This window comes from Notothenia rossii (assembly GCF_949606895.1).
Source record: "Notothenia rossii genome assembly, chromosome: 6".
NCBI classification, from domain to species: domain Eukaryota; kingdom Metazoa; phylum Chordata; class Actinopteri; order Perciformes; family Nototheniidae; genus Notothenia; species Notothenia rossii.
In genome coordinates, this window is record NC_136909.1 from 88,436,287 (window position 1) to 88,456,207 (window position 19,921).

Genomic DNA, 19,921 nt, shown 5'->3' on the forward strand with positions numbered 1-19,921 from the left:
TGTTACTGCCAACGTTAGGCAGAGGTTAAGATCTGTACAGTGGTTCCACTTCATGGGGGAGCAGACGTGTCCCCTCTCGTTTTCTGTAGTTCTGGCCAGAGAGATTTTATTTGTATTCAGAGTCCAGTATGTGTTCGTCTCCCTGGCTCAGGGTTTGAGCTCTCATTCACACAGCAGCACTGGTTATGGGCTGCACTGTTTCTACTATATTCTATTTTATTTACTTGTACTGTTGTATCTGTGTTATTGTGTTGCTCTGATGGAGCAGCCTGTGACCTCAGATCTTCGTTGTCATAACTACACGGTTGCTATGCACACGTGACAATGAAAGCCTTGAATCTTGAATCTGCGCTAACCACTGAGCCACAAACTGGTTTCTGTCTCTTTCTGAAAGCAGCAGACAGAAAAGCTTTGTACACGACTGAGTGGCCAAAACACAACACATCTTTATTTTGAATGTATTTTATTAGAATGATTGGTTTTTAAATAATATTTTGTAAAGTTTTTATGTAATGTTTTATCATATTTATTTATATTTTTGTCTTTTACACTTTAAAACGAAAAATAAAACACTAATATTTTTTTGAAAGTCTTTCTATTTAAATGTATTTAATTTGTATTTGTATCACTATCTTGTTTTATTTATCTTTAATTGTTTTAATTTGAGTGTTTATTATTATTTTTTATTTTTTTATTATTATTTTTTACTATTATAATTGTGATTATTTTTTAATAGTATTTCTATTTCCTTTTTATTATTATTAATATTATTATAATTATTATTATTAACATTTTTATTATTATTATTATTTATTTATTCGTCATACGGTTAAACTAAATCTCTCTCGCCAAAAAAAACTGCAAACACAACAGAAAGACGTGTTGTTGTTCAAACTAAGTGAAAGCTCAGAGAGCGCTCCAGAGGTTTTCTTTTCTTTAAATCTTATTTATTTTTCTGTATTTCCATGTGTTTGATTTCTATCTGTATTTGTGTGTGAAGTGATGTTTGTTGCACTTTCCTGAATCACAGTGAAGATATTGAGTCTGAATCAAAGCATATTTTCAGAATCAGAATTCCTTTATTTGTCCCGAAAAGTGGAAATCTACATTATTACATCAAAAGATGTATAGTGCAGATAAAGTGAAAAGAGTAGACTGTATATTCAAATATAACAAAGCAGGAAGACATTATTAATAATAAAGAAGAACAATAAGTAAAAACACATAACAAGTACACCACGGTTAAAAACAAATAGATGGAAATATATGTTTTAAACAACGTTGGTCTAACATCAGCTGTGATCCTGAACAGACTGAACTCTCTGGGCAGCAGGGAGGAAGTCTCTGGAACAGGAGGAGACTCTTCCTCCTACAGAGGAACCAGAGACACTGAGGAACCAGGGCAGAACCTAAACCCAGCATAGAGAGGTTCAGTGAATGAGGTTCTGAAGGTATGGAGGTGGATCAGTGTGTCAGAGGAGACTCTGTAGAAGGAGAGAGAGCCAGCAGGATGATCCAGATACACTGCTACTCTACCAGAAGAGGAGGAGGAGGAGGAGGAGGAGAAGGAGGAGGAGGAGGAGGAGGGGGAGGTGTGTGTTACTGTGTTATTGTGACAGACAGAGTAACCGTCACTAGAGCAGATCAGACTCCAGGACAGATCATTCTCTCCAAACACACAGACCTCACTGTCACAGTCCTCACTGTCTCCTCTCCTGCTGATTCCTCTGTAAGTCACTGATATATGAACCCATCCTCTCCACTCGACCTCCCAGTAACAGAGACCAGTCAGAGCTTCTCTACACATCAGCTGAGGCCAGTAATCAAACCTCTCTGGATGATCAGGATATGGCTGCTCCTCCTCCACATGTGTCACCTTCCTGTTGTCCTCAGACAGTTTGAGGTTCCTGTGTGCTGTGTTTGTGTCGAGTGAGAGTTCACAGGAATCTGAGGAGAGGAACAGCAGCAGTTATTCATCTATCAGCTGTTCATTTATTGACACTTTGATGATGAAGGTTACATTTGAAGATGGTGGCTGCTTTGTTTTCATGAATCAAATTAAACCACACTCACACTTCCTCAGACCGGGTCTCAACCATCGGACTCCAGCAGGCTCCATCCTGAAAGAAGGGGGGGGGGGGGGGGGGTCAGAGCAGCATGGAGACATGGACATTACATCACTCTCAAACTCAGAGCTTTGTTATTCTCCACAGATGAAGCTACATGTTCACGATATCATTTTAGATCAGTCGATAAATAAAGCTCATTAACTTCAATTATTATTTCTCAGAGAATAAGATCTAAGAGTTGATCAGTGTTCAGTTAGTGTTCCCTCAGCATCTGCTAGCAGCAGTCAATGAGTGTTTCTCTTACCTGGAATCTGAAGAGGAAAATAAATGAACTTTATTTAAAAGCATCTTTCATGCAACGCACTTTGGGTTTGCTTTGAGCAATGAAAGGTGCTTTGACCATACCATTTATTATTATTATTATTATGATGATGAATTCACAGGACATCTGATAGTTCATCATTGTGTTTAAAAGAGGGAGGGGCCATTTAGTGCTTTAAAAATAGGAGAAGCACTTCAGAATCAATTCAGATACAGGAGCCAGTGCAGATGGGGTCCATCAGGAGTGGGATGCTCTCTGCTGTGTTTAGGTTGTTGGATGGATTTTGACTCTATTGCCAAAATGATAAAAGCAGTTTTTGGTCAGCAAATTAAAATGAGCATTAAAATGGAGATCAGAATCTAAAATGATAAAGATGTATTTCTTGTTGTCGTGTCTTCTCTGTAAACACAGAGCTGCTGCCTGAGTCTTATCCCGTGTCTTTAGTTCCCTTCAATGTTTTTGTCTTGGCATACACACAGTGGAGGAAATACGTATTTGATCCCTGCAGACTTTGTAAGTTCACCAACAAAGAAAGGACCAGTCTGTCATTTGAATGGTAGGTTTATATAAACAGTGAGAGAAAGAATATCAATAAGGAAATCCAGAAATGTACATTATATAAAAGATAAAAATGTATTTGCATTTAACTGAGTGAAAGAAGTATTTGATCCCCTTGCAGAACATGTGTTAGGACTTGGTGGAGAAACCCTTGTTGGACACACAGAGGTCACACAGAGGTCAGACGCTTCTTGTAGTTGGTCTCCAGGTCTGTGCACATCTCAGGAAGGATGTTGGTCCACTCCTCTCTGAAGATCCAAATCCTTCAGGTGTTGAGGCTGATGCTTGGCATCTGGAAGCTTCAGCTCCCTCCACACATTTTCTATGGGATTAAGGTCCAGAGACTGGCTAGGACCCTCCATCACCTGAAGGTGCTTCTTCTTTAGCCTCTCCTGTGTTGCCTTGGCCGTATGTTCAGGGTCCTTGTCCTGCTGGAAGACCCCTCCATGACCCATGGTCAGTGTCCTGGCTGGGGGAAGGAGGCTATCGACCAAGATCTCACGGGACATATCCCCGTCCATCCTCTCCTCGATGCAGGGAAGTCCTCCTGTCCCCTCAGCAGAGAAACAGCCCAAAGCAGAATGTCTCCACCTCCATGCCTGACGGATGGTGTTCTGGGGTTATAGTCAGCATCTCTCTTCCTCCAAACACGGCGTGTCGAGTTGAAGCCAAAGATCAACATTTTAGTCTCATCTGACCTCATCCGCTTCTCCCAAGCCTTCTCTGAATCATTCAGATGTTCGTTGTCAAACTTCAGACGGCCTCTCGTGTTCTTCTTGAGCAGGGGGCCTTCAGGCACTGCAGGATTTGATCAACTATGGTGTAGTGTGTTACCAATAGGTTTCTTGGTGACTGTGGTCCCAGCTGCCTTGAGATCATTAACAAGTTCCTCCTGTGTAGTTCTTGGCTGATCCCTCACCTTTCTCATGATCATCAATACCCCACGGGGCCAGAACCTGTGTGGAGCCCAGACCAAGGGCCATTGATGCTCATTTTGTGTTTCTTCCATTTAGAAACACACACATTATTCTTCTGAATAATGGCACCAAGAGTTGTCTCCTTCTCACCAAGCTGCTTTCCGGTGGTCTTGTAGCCGATCCCAGCCTGGTGCAGGTCTACAGTCTCACCCTGAGGTCCTTAGACAGCTCTACAGTCTCGCCCATGGTGGAGAGATTGGAATCTGATTGATTGATTCTGTGGACAGGTGTCTTTTATACAGGTAACAAGTTGATTAGGAGTACTTTTTTAAAGGAAGATGAATTATTTGTCTGTGGGAGCCAGAATCCTTGTTTGTTGCAAAGGGATCAAATACTTATTTCACTCAGTTAAATGGAAATACATTTTTATCTTTTATATAATGTCAATTTCTGGATTTTCTTTTTGATATTCTTATTCTCAATGTTTATATAAACCTACCATTACAATGATAGACTGTTAATGTATTGTGTGGGCAAACTTAAAAAATCTGCAGGGGATCAAATACTTATTTCCTTCACTGTATATGTTTATAATACCTGAGAGTGTCCAGTCTCCAGAGAGGACCCTCCAGTCCAGCAGACAGCAGCTTCTCTCCTGAGTCTCCTGGATGATTGTAGCTCAGGTCCAGCTCTCTCAGATGGGAGGGGTTGGATCTCAGAGCTGAAGCCAGAGAAACACAGCCTTCCTCTGAGACCAGACAGCCTGACAGACTGAACACACACACACACACACACACACACACACACACACACACACACACACACACACACACACACACACACACACACACACACACACACACACACACACACACACACACACACACACACACACACACACACACACACACACACACACACACACACACACACACACACACACACACACACACACACACACACACACACACACACACACACACACACACACACACACACACACACACACACACACACACACACACACACACACACACACACACACAAGTTCAAACAAGAGTGAGTCAAAAAACAATAACAAATGTTATTGAAGCAGATGCAACAAAAGGTTATGAGTGTATCCATCATTAATGTACATCGCAATTTAACTGGCTATAAGTTTAACATGTTGATGAATCCTGACCTGAGAGTCTCCAGAGCACAGTGAGGACTCTCCAGTCCAGCAGACAGCAGCTTCACTCCTGAATCCTGCAGGTCGTTGTTACTCAGGTCCAGCTCTCTCAGACTAGAGGACTGGGAGCTGAGGACTGAGTACAGAGCTTCACAGCTTCTCTCTGACAGCTTACAGCCACTCAGTCTGAAGAGACAACAAAATAAATGGAAGCAAATGTTAAAGTGGACTTTGTGTTTATATAACATAACAGAAAAAAAAAGAAAAACTGTAAAGTATATTATGTTACATAGGGTCTGAAAATTGACGATCACAACTGGGTTGAAAAATAACTTGAGTACAGTGAACTTAGGAAACTCATCCAGTAATCATACATGTTATTTCAGCTTAGGCTTTTACTGAAGCAACTAACAAACACTTCAATACAATGTCTAGAAAATAATTTGAGGTCAAGTATCTTTCCCAAGGACACTTTGACATGTTAACCTCAGGGAGAGGGGATCGAATCAATAACCCTCCCATTGGTTATCGCCTATTTCCCTTCTGGGCAACAGCAGCCCAATATATCAATACATATTCGAAAGGGAGCTCAACATGTTGATGAACCCTGACCTGAGAGTCTCCAGAGCACAGTGAGGACTCTCCAGTCCAGCAGACAGCAGCTTCACTCCTGAATCCTGCAGGTCGTTGTTACTCAGGTCCAGATCTCTCAGACTAGAGGACTGGGAGCTGAGGACTGAGGACAGAGCTGCACAGCTTCTCTCTGACAGGTCACAGCCACTCAGTCTGATAAAGAAAGTACAAACAATATTTTAAAAAGATGAGCATAATATTTACTTTACTTTTCATTTAGCTGACGCTTTTATCCAAAGCGACTTACAATTACAGGGACATTCTCCCTGGAGAAACTAAGGACTAAGTGCCTTACTCAAGGGCACACTAGTGGTGGTGTTCCTGGCGGGAATTGAACTCACAACGTTTCGATCTTCATCCCACCTCACTATCCATTAGACCACCACTACTTCATGATATCTGAATGTCTCTGTACTCACAGATTCTTCCTGGAGGCTTTGACCACTGGCAGCAGCCTCAGAAGAGCCTCCTCTGAAGCAGAGTATTTCTTCAGGTCAAACACGTCCAGATCTTCTCCTGATGACAGTAAGATGAAGACCAGAGCTGACCACTGAGCAGGAGACAGATTATCTGTGGAGAGACTTCCTGAACTCAGGGACTGTTGGATCTGCTCCACTAGAGAACCATCATTCAGTTCATTCAGACAGTGGAACAGGTTGATGCTTCTCTCTGGAGACAGATCCTCATCCATCTTCTTCTTGATGTACTGGACTGTTTTCTTGTTGGTCTTTGAGCTACTTCCTGTTTCTGTCAGTAGACCTCGTAGGAGTTTCTGATTGGTCTCCAGTGAAAGACCCAGGAGGAACCGGAGGAACAAGTCCAGGTGTCCGTTTGGACTCTGTAAGGCCTGGTCCACAGCACTCTGGTAGAGATGTGTTAGTTCAGGTTTGGGTCTGAAGACTTTAGGCAGCCTGGAGGTTGTTGGTTCTTCTGACAGCAGGTTGACACGAGAATTTATACATTTCCGATGGACATGAAGAGCAGCCAGAAACTCCTGAACGCTCAGATGGACGAAGCAGAACACCTGGTCCTGGTACAGTCCTCTCTCCTCTCTAAAGACCTGTGTGAACACTCCTGAGTACACTGAGGCTGCTCTGATATCGATGCCACACTCTGTCAGGTCGGACTCATAGAAGATCAGGTTGCCTTTCTGCAGCTGCTCAAAAGCCAGTTTCCCCAGAGACTCCATCATCTTCCTGCTCTCTGGACTCCAGTGTGGATCTGTCTCAGCTCCTCCATCATACTTGATGTTCTTCACTTTGGACTGAACCACCAGGAAGTGGATGTACATCTCAGTCAGGGTCTTGGGCAGCTCTCCTCCCTCTCTGGTTTTCAACACCTCCTCCAGAACTGAAGCAGAGATCCAGCAGAAGACTGGGATGTGGCACATGATGTGGAGGCTTCGTGAGGTCTTGATGTGGGAGATGATGGTGCCGGCCTGCTCCTGATCTCTGAATCTCTTCCTGAAGTACTCCTCCTTCTGTGGGTCAGTGAACCCTCGGACCTCTGTCACCATGTCCACACACTCAGGAGGGATCTGATTGGCTGCTGCAGGTCGTGTGGTTATCCAGAGGCGAGCAGAGGGAAGCAGCTTCCCCCTGATGAGGTTTGTCAGCAGCACATCCACTGAGGTGGACTCTGTGACATCAGTCAGGATCTCAGTGTTGAGGAAGTCCAGAGGAAGTCGACTCTCATCCAGACCGTCAAAGATGAACACAACCGGGAACTGATCAAAGCTGCAGATTCCTGCGTCTCTGGTTTCAGAGAAGAAGTGATGAACAAGTTCCACCAAGCTGTACTTGTTCTCTCTCACCACATTCAGCTCTCTGAAGGTGAATGGAAATATGAACTGGATGTCCTGGTTGGCTTTGCCTTCAGCCCAGTCCAGAGTGAACTTCTGTGTTAAGACTGTTTTCCCAATGCCAGCCACGCCCTTTGTCAGCACTGCTCTGATTGGTGCATCTCTTCCAGGTGAGGCTTTAAAGAGGTCTTCTTGTCTGATGGGTGTTTCTGGTCTGTCTGGTTTCCTGGATGCTGTTTCAATCTGTCTGACCTCATGTTCAGCATTGACCTCTGCAGACCGCCCCTCTGTGATGTAGAGCTCTGTGTAGATCTGGTTCAGAAGGGTTGGGTTTCCTGCTTTAGCAATGCCCTCAAACACACACTGGAACCTCTCCTGCAGGTTAGACTTGAGTTCACGCTGACACACTCCAGAACGACTTCCTGAATGAACACACAACAAATCAGATCAATGAGTCAAATACATCCTTAAAGAATGAGGATCTGAATATACTTTGTTCCATCTCTTGAGACTTTAGTCAACATTTATCCAGCTTGTTAAATCTCTATAGAAACCCTCTTACTGCTCTGCAGACGGTCAGCCAGCTCCTCCTGCTCCATGCTCCTCAGGAAGTGCAGTGTGATGTTCAGAAATGCCTCTCTGTTCCTCCTCCTCTGCTCTTCATCCTCACCGTCCAGCACCTCCTCATCCTCCCTCTGGCTCTCTAAGCATTCTGGGTAATCTGAACTCAGAGCCTTCTGGATCTTCTTCAGCTCGTTCTTCACAAAAGTGATGATGTTGTCCTCCAGCAGCTGAAACAGAATACATGAACAACACAATCAAACTAAAGTCACCAAACATCAGATCCATGTTGGACAGACTGACCATCCACTGATCTACAAAGTGCATCATGGAGTTGACTGTGAGCAGAACAGATGTGAAGTAGCTGTAGTTCATGTACAGACCATAAATGTGGAGTACAGCTGTGTCTGATGCTGCTGGGCAGACTGACCTCTGGGAACACCTGAGGTCTGCTGGTCCTCTCTGTGAGGAATCATGAAGAGATAACTCACATTATCTCCGTCCATACAGAGACCCACACACGGTAAAGGTCCTTGAAGCGACTTCCTGTAGCAGTACATGTTTACTTCTCCTGCTAATCCCAAAGAGTTTGGTTTTCTGCTGTAGAATTATACCAAACTTGTCAACCACTGAAAAAAGCTGATCTGTTAAAATAAAAATGAATCACAAATAAAATGCGTAAGTAGATAGACATGTCTTACTATGCACATGTATATCGTTATCCACAGCCACTGAGTAAAATAACATAAAATCAATGCAGGTCAGTTTTCATATGCTTCAGTGGTGCTGGAAATGTGGATTGAGTGCACGTGTGAGCATCAGGAGAAAGGACGGGTTTGCCTGGGCACGGGGCACCAGGTTTAGAAGTAAAGGTTATCATCAAATAACTATCAATTTCACCTTTGACCATCAGAGTGTTGTCCTCCTTTGAATTTATAAGGAAGATCCATAGACCGGTCACTCTTCATGGACACACAGCTGGGTTCAGGTTCTTCCAGCTTCCCCCTGAAACATGAGGTGAAAACAGGAAATAATCTAGAATTGTCAAAAAAGGTCCGGTCCTAACTCTTCCTGAACACTTTGCCATAACCTCTGTGACAAATGTCTTGGGCTCAAGGAAAGGTGTGAAGGAGAATTCATCAGGATTTAGGAGAGAGCTTCAGTTCTAAGAGAATCGCTTGGAGACGTCATTATGATGAGCATGATCTTTGTTTTGTTTTCCTTATTTTATTTTGAAATGCTTTTTCTCCTGGGGTCTAGTTCTATTTCGTATATGGCTTCGCCCTCTAAGGCTATCGCTCTTGGGTAATCCCCTGTGCACCCGCGCAGCACTGAAACACTTGTAGTCCACGACCACCCGCAAGGTTGGCCCCACCCTCGGGCTCCCTTCCGGTATAAATAGGAAGGAGGCCCGACAATCTGCTCCCCTCTTTTCTTCAGCACACCGTTACTGAAGCACAACAGACACTTCAACTGCAGAGTAAACATGAGTAACAATGGTGTGAGAGATTGTCCCTCATGTGGCTCTGGGTTCATAATGAGTTATGACCAGCAGAGATAAAAGCAGTATGCGAATCCTGCCTGGGGCCTCGTGTCCCTGCCGGGCAGGAGTCCGACGACTCCTACCCCGCCTCCCTCCACGGTTCACCGTTCGGTTCTCCCCTCCCTCCTCTCCCCCGGACGGGGGAGACAGAGTCGGGGCAGGGTGCCAGGTTGGCGGCCGAACATGCTTTCCCCCTCTCCGTCACCACAGCGCGGCGGCGAATAACATCGCGCTGTACCAGTGTCACCACCGAGGCAGAGGAAATCAGCAAGGCGGCCAGCACGGCGCTCACCCTGTGCGCGTCCGTCGCTGTCTCCCAGGCGAGCATGTCAGCTGGCTCCAGCCTGCTGAGCGCCCACAGCGCCACCAACGCCCGCAGCATCCGCGGCGGCCACGCCGGCCACAGGAGGCCGCACGCGGAGAGACGCCCACAGCAACCGCCTCGGCGTCAGACTCGCCCTTCGGCGGCTGCAGGGGCTCCGTCCCATGTCTCCGCTCCCCCGCCACCCCAGAGACAGGGTCTCCCAGTCGCGAGTCAAAGGGGAGTGAGGCTCCCCCGCTCCTGGTCTGCTCCGCCAGAGCCTCCGATAATTAAGCCGGATGCCACTAATCTGTTGATTAGTAGACAGCAGGGCTCGCTGCAGAAGCCTGCTGGTTTTAACCTATCAGTTAATAACCTGCAGAGCTCGCAATCAGACCAGACAATCGTCTGCGGTTCGGATATTTCCTGGCTCCTCGCATTGTGTAGAGAAGGCTGGAGCCACGATACAGAGGAGGGATGAGAGAGTGGTTTCTCTGGACGACCTGCTATTTGCTGGCTCGCTCCAGGAAGGAAGTCGCTTTACAGACGGTACATCTCGTATCGCATCTGTCAAAGCCTGGGTTTCATAATAAATTGGAAGAAGAGCTGTCCTCTTCCCTCTCAGACAATCGTTATCTGGGAGTGGAGTTAAACTCAGCCAGCATGAGAGCGCGGCTCTCGCGACAGCGAGGGGAGGAACTGACAGCTCTCCTCCGGCGTGTCACAACCCACACAGCCCTCTCCGTGACGCAGCTGCTCGGCGTTGGCGTCAGCTGGTCACGTGATGATCCCCCTGAGTCTCTTCCAACAGGGGGACTCCAGAGGTGGTTCATTCGCTGCAGAAGCCTGCTGTTTTAACCTATTGGTCTATAAACTGCAGAGCTGGCGGTATTCCTCTGTCCCAGATATGCCTCCTACACACGGTCATAATACATGCACCGTTATAACGCCTCGTGTGGACAGCATGCACACACCTCTCATCCCCTGGGCGTGTACGCGCCTCATGATGAGAGACGGAGTGAAATGCAGCGTGTGGAAACTCCCTCGCAGCCCTTTTGCCTCACGGGTAGCGGCGGCGATGGCCTGGCTCGTCACCATGAAGACCATTACGGCACTTCACAGAGAAGCCTCTCCCCCCCAGCAGTTCCATGGGATACAAGAAACACTCCTGTCCTCCCAGGAACAGAGTCTTGCGCGGTTTTTACTCCGCTATTTTTCTAAATCTCGGTAAAGAACGGGGGAGTCGCCCCGTTGCTGTTCAATCGATGTGTTGATTCGCTCAGACAACAGGCCACGGCTATGGAAGCAGCCTCAATCTCCAGGGAGGAGTAGGGCGGCTGCTGTTCTGGGCGCGCTCACACGTTGCTCTCATCAGAGCAATGTATATTCCAGGAGAATTGAACAAAGGGGCTCGCAGAGCGCAGCAGCCGTGTTATGGAGCAACCCAGTTTCATGGCATTTCGTGTTCACCAACACGATTTTTAATCTATTGATTCGTGTTCACCAACACGATTTTCTCCTTTTTTTCGTGTTGCACAGCACGATTTTAAAAGCAATGTATTTCTACTGGTAATGTGTTTCGTACCTGCAACACGTCTTTTTCTCCGGTCGGGTTGTGGAAGACCGGAAGCTGCGTGGTTCATAAAAACATGTTCTTACTCAATATCAAGCCACAATTATTGCTTTTATTTTAAATCGTATAATTTCTGACTTTTGTTGCCGTCTGTGAGGAAAATAAATGGGGCTCAGAGCCTCAGAATACTGAAATCTATATTTTTAAATCTTTTTTTCTTCTAATTTGTTATTCTTTTCAAAATAACACACTGTTATTTACTCACCAATAACACACAATTATCCTTGCTTTTATTTATTGGTTTGATTCCATAATCTCTGGCTTTTTTGGTGTCCGTCAGGAACTGAATTTCAAAATAAAAATAACCGGAAACAGACGTAGGCCTCTAGGAGTTTAGGATGGCCGAAGACACTACACTACCCATAATCCCCAGCTATCGTTTAGGACTACAGTCCCCGTGATTAATCTTCAAGCGCTGGGATTGGATGTTGGAGTGGCAGTGCGCCAAGGTTACGCCGAGCGTCAAACAGCTGTTTGAAATGGAATGAAACCACGCCAGACTATCCAAAACTGGAATCGAACGCCCCCCCAGAACTACACATGCTGGCTATTGTGTTTCGCAAAATGTTCCATGGGACGTCTCTACTGAACGTTTTCGTTTTTCCCACAATTAGAAGTTGCCAGTATTAAACACATTGGTATCAAATGTAAAACATATAATTAATAAATGGGTGGAAATCGCTTGTGTCCATAATGCGCAGCATTAATATATACCCACGTGACAGATCATTGTTACTTTGTAATTCTACTCCACAATTCAGAGGTTAACCTGATTGCCAAGTGCCAACAATCAGGAGAGATATTTGATAGTTGGTGCTTGAGAAGACTAAACATTTATCTGCAATTGACATGAATGGAAACGAGTAATAAAGTATATTCATTACTCGTTATTCTCTACTAATAGTTAATTAAAGACTGTATAATGGCTATTTTGCACATCCCTTTCAAGATTTCAAGATTTTCAAAGGTTATTGACATATCATATACACAACTACGGTGTATGCAATGAATGAAAATCTTGGGTCACAGGTTCCTCAACAGTGTATTACAAGACATCTATCAATGTGGGTTTGTACCTCCACCATTAAACTGTCATATTCTGCACATTTCTTATTCTATCTACATAAGAGTATAATTAATGTCTATAATATCAGATAAAATAAGTGCTTCATAGTTAACATTGCAGGAAAGCAATATATTAGACGTTAAGTACTTTGTCAGGCTTAATATTTATCTGTAGATACCCCCAAAGTTTTTTTCTTATTTGAAAGAAGACCTTAACCTAAAGTATTATTTAATGTTTAAATAAAGGTTAATTAGTTTTTCTGTTTTGCTCATCCTCATATTAATATCTTTGTACATCCAGCTCTAAACTGTTTTATTGTAGAGATCACTTACAGTATCTTCTTGATTTTTTATATTCTATATTTCTATCACAGACCTTCTACTTTCTCCCTATGAAAGTATGTACTCTTAATATTTTTGTAATCAAATATAACACATAAAAACAATAATTCAGTAACGTGCTTTAACCACTAGGCGGTGCACACAAGGTACACACAGCCATAATAACTTTGTATTATTAGTGTAGGACACTTATGTATGTACAACATCTGAAGATGTGTAGTTTTATTCATGTTTTCACATAATTTTATAGCATATTGCTATACTATTTCAGACTCAGTATTTACATTCTTATATTCAAAGAAAATCAAAGTCCTTTTATGTCAGCTGTGCACCGTTATGGTGTAAATATAACCTATCTACGAATTAGATCAAATGTAAAAGTCAGCCGAATGAAGGTTGATACTGCAAGGAGACGTATTGTGTGAAGAGAAATTGAAGATGTTGTTTAATTGTTGATATATTTATGATCCACGTTAAGTATTCAGTTTCGGCGGCATTTCTTCTTTTCCAAAGGTCTTCTCATCAGGGCTCTATAAATAAAGAACTACGGCAGATCTGTAATATGTAATGCAGCCGAACCGTGTATTACAATGCCGTTATGTGATGACTTTCAAAGAGAAAAGCAAGAACACTCGGAATTAAGTATTATTTTATTATTTTAAAATGTTTTCCGGATTTCATATCATATAAACACCAAATCCCAGCATGCATTGCGGCTAAAACAATCAGCGAGCTTAAACCATAGCTGAGGATCTTGGGTAATCGCTCGAAATGCCTACGTCTGTTTCCGGTTATTTTTATTTTGAAATTCAGTTCCTGAAGGACGCAAACAAAGCCCGAGATTATGGAATTAAACCAATAAATAAAAGCAAGGATAATTGTGTGTTATTGGTGAGTAAATAACAGTGTGTTATTTAGAAAAGAATAACAAATTAGAAGAAAAAAAGATTTAAAAAATACAGATTTCAGTATCCTGAGGCTCTGAGCCCCATTTATTTTCCTCACAGACGGAAACAAAAGTCAGAAATTATAAGATTTAAAAATAAAAGCAATAATCGTGGCTTGATATTGAGTAAGAACATGTTTTTATGAACCATACAGCTTCCGGTCTTCCACGACCCGACCGGAGAAAAAGACGTGCTGCAGGCACGAAACACACTACCAGTAGAAATACATTGCTTTTAAAATCGTGCTGTGCAACACGAAAAAAAGGAGAAAATCATGTTGGTGAACACGAATCAATAGATTACAAATCGTGTTGGTGAACACGAAATGCCGTGAGACTGGGTTGTATGGAGGAGTACAGAGACTCAGACCTGTGTCACGCGCACTTTAAAGGTCAACTCAAAGAATGGTTGAGAAACAACCAGACGTGCAGTCACCGTTAAAAGCACTTTAACACAGGGGTATCTCCTCCTGCACTTTACATATCGTAGCTGCTACATTGTACTGCCGTGTGGTAAATGCTTGTTTGCTGCTCTTGCTCTTTCTGCATGTCATATATTTATTTTTTGCTATGTATATAAATGTCATGTTCTTATACTTTGTATGTGACGGGACTACGGATGGAAATTAGCTCAAAGCTAAAATCCGGCTCGTTTACACTTGTATTTTGTTTTAAAGTGTTTATCAATGTGCACTGTCCCGGTTCAAATAAACGATTACATAAATAATACTCCTCAGATCCCTTATTGTTTCTGAGTTATTCATTAACAGAGATCTTTCTCTGAGAGCACTTTGACCCACAGATGCCTCTGAATATGGAATATGAGCCTTCATAAGATAAGAGAAGTATCAAAGTCCAAACTGCAGTCCAGAATCAGGATTCAATCTGAATGTGTTTTATAGATTTACAGGTTTATTATGAGTCAATGTTCAGGAGAAAGAGCAGAGACAGTAAACAGCCAGTCAGTGAGAGAGAACATGTTGAAGGGTGAAACAGTTTCAAACATCATGTGAAGTGTTGAGTGTGATACCTTTCCATGTTGGTGATAACCTGCAGCCACCTGATGTGTTATCAATGTTTAAAGATTCAACAGAAGTTATGTTCTGCCATGATTGATCATATTTAAAACCAGATGACAGCAAATCATTGGCTTTAAATACTTACACTGAGTCATTGGAAGGACGTCCATCTTTGAAGTTAATCAGATGACCCTTAGACCGATCACTCTTCAGGGACACACAGCTGGGTTCAGGAGACTCTTCTCTCTGCTGCTGGAAGCTAATAGAAATACAACAATGTACAGAAGCAACACGATTTATGTATCTGCTTTCAGTGGCTTTTGGAAAGTTAAAGAACGTTGATCTCTGCATTTAATCCCTAAGATCTCTGCAACTAAACCCAAGACCACTGCAGCTACCTCCCAGATATCTGCATTAGTGCCTAAAACTCTCCAACTAATACCTAAATCCCTGCAGCAACGAAGACTTCTCTGTATACATTGGTTCCTTTTTCAAACACCTTCTTATCAATTGACTATAATAACAACTTTTCATTGAGTTAATATTAACAGAGTAGAAATGATCATTCTATTTATGAGAGCACGTTGACCAACAGACGCCTCAATAAATATGAAATATGAGCCTTCATAAGATAAGAGAAGCATCAAAGTCCAAACTGCAGTCCAGTATCAGGATTCAATCTGAATGTGTTTTATAGATTTACAGGTTTATTATGAGTCAATGTTCAGGAGAAAGAGCAGAGACAGTAAACAGCCAGTCAGTGAGAGAGAACATGTTGAAGGGTGAAACAGTTTCAAACATCATGTGAAGTGTTGAGTGTGATACCTTTCCATGTTGGTGATAACCTGCAGCCACCTGATGGAGACAGACACACGGCTTCATTATTACTTTAATGTCATTATATTTGTTAGTGATGAGGAAATAACATCTGTTTCTACATGTAGACTTTAAAGACAGTGAGCTGTAGTTTCTAACATCAGTTGTCAGATAAACTGAGTGCTGTCATTCTAAAGACAGGAGGTGAACACATGAACCCACAAAGAGCAGCTGTTTGAAACATTAGACACTGAAAGAATCAAAGTCCCACTTACTCAGTTTCTTCTCATGAACTCCATCAGCTGTGAGGACCAGGTCTGTGTAGAAGAAGAGTTTCCTGCTGATCTGACCATGTGCTCCATCAGCTGTGAGGACCAGGTCTGTGTAGAAGAAGAGTTTCCTGCTGATCTGACCATGTGCTCCATCAGCTGTGAGGACCAGGTCTGTGTAGAAGAAGAGTTTCCTGCTGATCTGACCATGTGCTCCATCAGGAGTAAATCCTTCTTCATCAGTCCTCTGTGTCCAGCACTCTGATGAAGCAGTGTGACGCTGCAGCTCTCACTTCAAACTGTATATGACTTTATATCGTAGTTAAAGATTAACCCCCAGCCGCTCCCTGCTGCACTCTGACAGCTGAGAACAGACCAGGGGACACTAAAGAGAGACGCACACAGCTGGGAGACCAGGGGACACTAAAGAGTGATGCACACAGCTGGGAGACCAGGGGACACTAAAGAGTGACGCACACAGCTGGGGGACCAGGGGACACTAAAGAGAGACGCACACAGCTGGGAGACCAGGGGACACTAAAGAGTGACGCACACAGCTGGAGACCAGGGGACACTAAAGAGGGACGCACACAGCTGGGAGACCAGGGGACACTAAAGAGTGACGCACACAGCTGAGAGACCAGGGGACACTAAAGAGTGACGCACACAGCTGGGAGACCAGGGGACACTAAAGAGTGACGCACACAGCTGGGAGAACAGGGGACACTAAAGAGTAACGCACACAGCTGGGAGACCAGGGGACACTAAAGATAGACGCACACAGCTGGAAGACCAGGGGACACTAAAGAGTAACGCACACAGCTGGGAGACCAGGGGACACTAAAGAGAGACGCACACAGCTGGGAGACCTGGGGACACTAAAGAGTGACGCACACAGCTGAGAACAGACCAGGGGACACTAAAGAGTGACGCACACAGCTGGGAGACCAGGGGACACTAAAGAGAGACGCACACAGCTGAGAACAGACCAGGGGACACTAAAGAGTGACGCACACAGCTGGGAGACCAGGGGACACTAAAGAGAGACGCACACAGCTGGGAGACCTGGGGACACTAAAGAGTGACGCACACAGCTGAGAACAGACCAGGGGACACTAAAGAGTGACGCACACAGCTGGGAGACCAGGGGACACTAAAGAGAGACGCACACAGCTGGGAGACCAGGGGACACTAAAGAGTGACACACACAGCTGAGAGACCAGGGGACACTAAAGAGTGACGCACACAGCTGGGAGACCAGGGGACACTAAAGAGAGACGCACACAGCTGAGAGACCAGGGGACACTAAAGAGTGATGCACACAGCTGGGAGACCAGGGGACACTAAAAAGTGACGCACACAGCTGGGAGACCAGGGGACACTAAAGAGTGACGCACACAGCTGGGAGACCAGGGGACACTAAAGAATGACACACACAGCTGGGAGACCAGGGGACACTAAAGAGTGACACACACAGCTGGGAGACCAGGGGACACTAAAGAGTGACGCACACAGCTGAGAGACCAGGGGACACTAAAGAGTGACGCACACAGCTGGGAGACCAGGGGACACTAAAGAGTGACGCACACAGCTGGGAGACCAGGGGACACTAAAGAGTGACGCACACAGCCATAGCCGTGGGAACATGTTTCAAATGGGGGGTGGTGTGGGGATGACACCAGTTCTGAACAATTTGCTGCCCTCGGCAAGATTTTAGCTGGCAATTAAAAAACTCTATGACCAATACAATACAAAAAGATAAACGTATTGACATGGTGGACAGCTTATATAAAAAGGCTTCAAATGTATTTAGTATTGTATGAACATGTTTTAATTGGGGGGTGGACTTCACATCCTCTAGGGGGGTCCGGGGGAGCCCCCCCGCGAAGATTTGTTTTAACATTTTAAAGTAAAATGCTTCAATTACAAGAGACTGATCTAGGGGGTGCAACTTAGAACACCCATGTGAAAAAGATCGGTTTGCATTTTATTAATCAAATAAGCATGTGAACAGAACCAATAACCTACCATAGCCAATAACAAATACATGTAGGCTAACTTATTTTATTTTTGTGGTTCATTATTTTAACATTTAAAATTTATTTATGCATATTTTTAAATCTCTCCAGTTTTAAACAATATGTTTGGCTACTGTAGCTATATATAGTATGCAACACGCAGTATTGTTTTTTATTTATCCTAATAATTATAAAGGTGTGCCATGGAAATATTTGTTTACATAAACTGTGATCAAAACGTTTGAGACCCACTGAGACAACTTCAACTAAAGTGAACTATCTAAACACTCAGAGTGCTTTACCTCACTGAGCCTCTCAGTCTGACAGGACAGAGCTCTCCCTCCACATTATTGTAGACACAGCTTCTTATATCCGTTAGCGCAGCAGAAGCTAACAAAAATTCCTGCCGGTACCGGTGCACCCCATCTCTCTCTCTCTCTCTCTCTCTCTCTCTCTCTCTCTCTCTCATCTCTCTCTCTCTCTCTCTCTCTCTCTCTCTCTCTCTCTCTCTCTCTCTCTCTCTCTCTCTCTCTCTCTCTCTCTCTCTCTCTCTCTCTCTCTCTCTCTCTCTCGATGTGAGCTGCGGGCGCCTGATAAACCAACATCCCCCACTTTCATCACTTACAGCGCCCATCGTACAGGGCAAATGGAAAATGTAACTGGGGTGAAAAGGGAGTTATGTTTACTTAATTATGAATGTTGTTACATCAACGCTGAAAATTCGTTTTTTTTGTATTATATTTGCATTTAATCTTCTGGAAGTGCAGATCCCCTGTCCTCCACCAGGGGGTGCTGCAGCACCCTCAGCACCCCTACTTCCCACGGCCCAGCACACAGCTGAGAACAGATCCTCATCACTGACAGTATCAACGTCTCTGTCTGCAACGTGTCCAACACTTCATACGTTTACTCAACTAAGAGGACTTCCATGTTGTGCTACCTGATACTTGTACTCATCTCAGAGGTACATGTTGTACTTTTTACTGCACTTATCTGACAGCTGTGGTTACTGTACAGATGAGAGTCTCTGCACAGCTGGTTCTGATCTCTCTGGCTGATCAGTGAGTGCAGGGAATATAATGATGGCACCAAACTATCTGTGCTAAGGATGATCAGTAACAGGTTCAACCAGATCACCAAAGAGCAGTGATGAGGTCGGTCTCTGTTGTCTTAATGAACGTATTTATTCAAGCTGTGTTCAGGAAGCAGAACTCTACACAGCAGAGGCTGCAAAGAGTCCAACACACTGGACAACTCTGTTAGAGAAGCAGGATCCCTCTGTTTACGTACTGATAACCTGACACTGTCAACAATGGAATCATCTCAACACATTTGATCCTGTGAACGCAGCACAGACTGAGACTCAGTTAGGCCGTTACGTGAAACACAATGTTCTGTTGCGCTTGTGACACCAGTAGCCTGCTAGCAAATTAGCTAACAAGCTAGCTCGGCTGAAAAGGAACCAGAAACTTTACTTTTACTTTACTTTTTTTAACCATTTATTTGAGATCACCACTGGCGATGAAATAAAGTGGAGCATGGCCAATTAAATAAGATTAAGCTGTTCCTTTAGCCACTGGTAATGTTAAAAAGTTCTGAATTATTCTAAAGCTTTACTCATTGGGAACTCGGTATAAGAAAGATCACACTATTGAGAATCATATCTGCCTGTTTTACACTCTTTGACCAACAGGGGGGGTTGGTGTTCAGATGGAGCCTCAGGAGATGAACCCTTTTGTGAACCAATTGGCTGGAAAGTTTACGATATGATGGACCGTTATTAATCCCTGTGGGTGAATTCAGTAGTTTAACAGCAGCAGGATAAGAGTGAAGAACAGGACAGCACAGATTCATACAGATTAGAGATGAATACAATTGAAGATACAAATCCTACCGATAGTATATACAAGTTGAAATCAGTGTCCCAACATTTACAA

The 19,921-nt window shown here is 43.9% G+C and overlaps 1 protein-coding gene and 1 pseudogene across 2 annotated transcripts in view; both read right to left on the reverse strand.

Annotated features, from left to right (window-relative positions):
* Positions 1 to 16,260, reverse strand: part of LOC307044223 (NLR family CARD domain-containing protein 3-like) — a 52,675-nt gene extending 36,415 nt beyond the window's left edge. Inside the window, exons 1-4 of the mRNA XM_079689305.1 lie at positions 15,973 to 16,260; positions 15,707 to 15,736; positions 15,027 to 15,140; positions 8,933 to 9,037 (exon numbers count right to left, since the gene is read on the reverse strand). Coding sequence (XP_079545431.1) covers positions 8,933 to 9,037; positions 15,027 to 15,140; positions 15,707 to 15,714 — 227 coding nt within the window. The 5' untranslated portion in view covers positions 15,715 to 15,736; positions 15,973 to 16,260. The remainder of the gene's footprint in view (positions 1 to 8,932; positions 9,038 to 15,026; positions 15,141 to 15,706; positions 15,737 to 15,972) is intronic.
* On the reverse strand, positions 1,056 to 8,592 carry LOC307042889 (NACHT, LRR and PYD domains-containing protein 3-like; annotated as a pseudogene). Its single transcript, XR_013810685.1, has 9 exons — positions 8,463 to 8,592; positions 8,336 to 8,370; positions 8,034 to 8,262; positions 6,090 to 7,893; positions 5,650 to 5,823; positions 5,050 to 5,223; positions 4,464 to 4,637; positions 2,074 to 2,120; positions 1,056 to 1,947 (listed from the first exon to the last, which is right to left on the reverse strand). The product of XR_013810685.1 is annotated as an NACHT, LRR and PYD domains-containing protein 3-like (transcript).
* Positions 16,261 to 19,921: the final 3,661 nt, after the last annotated feature.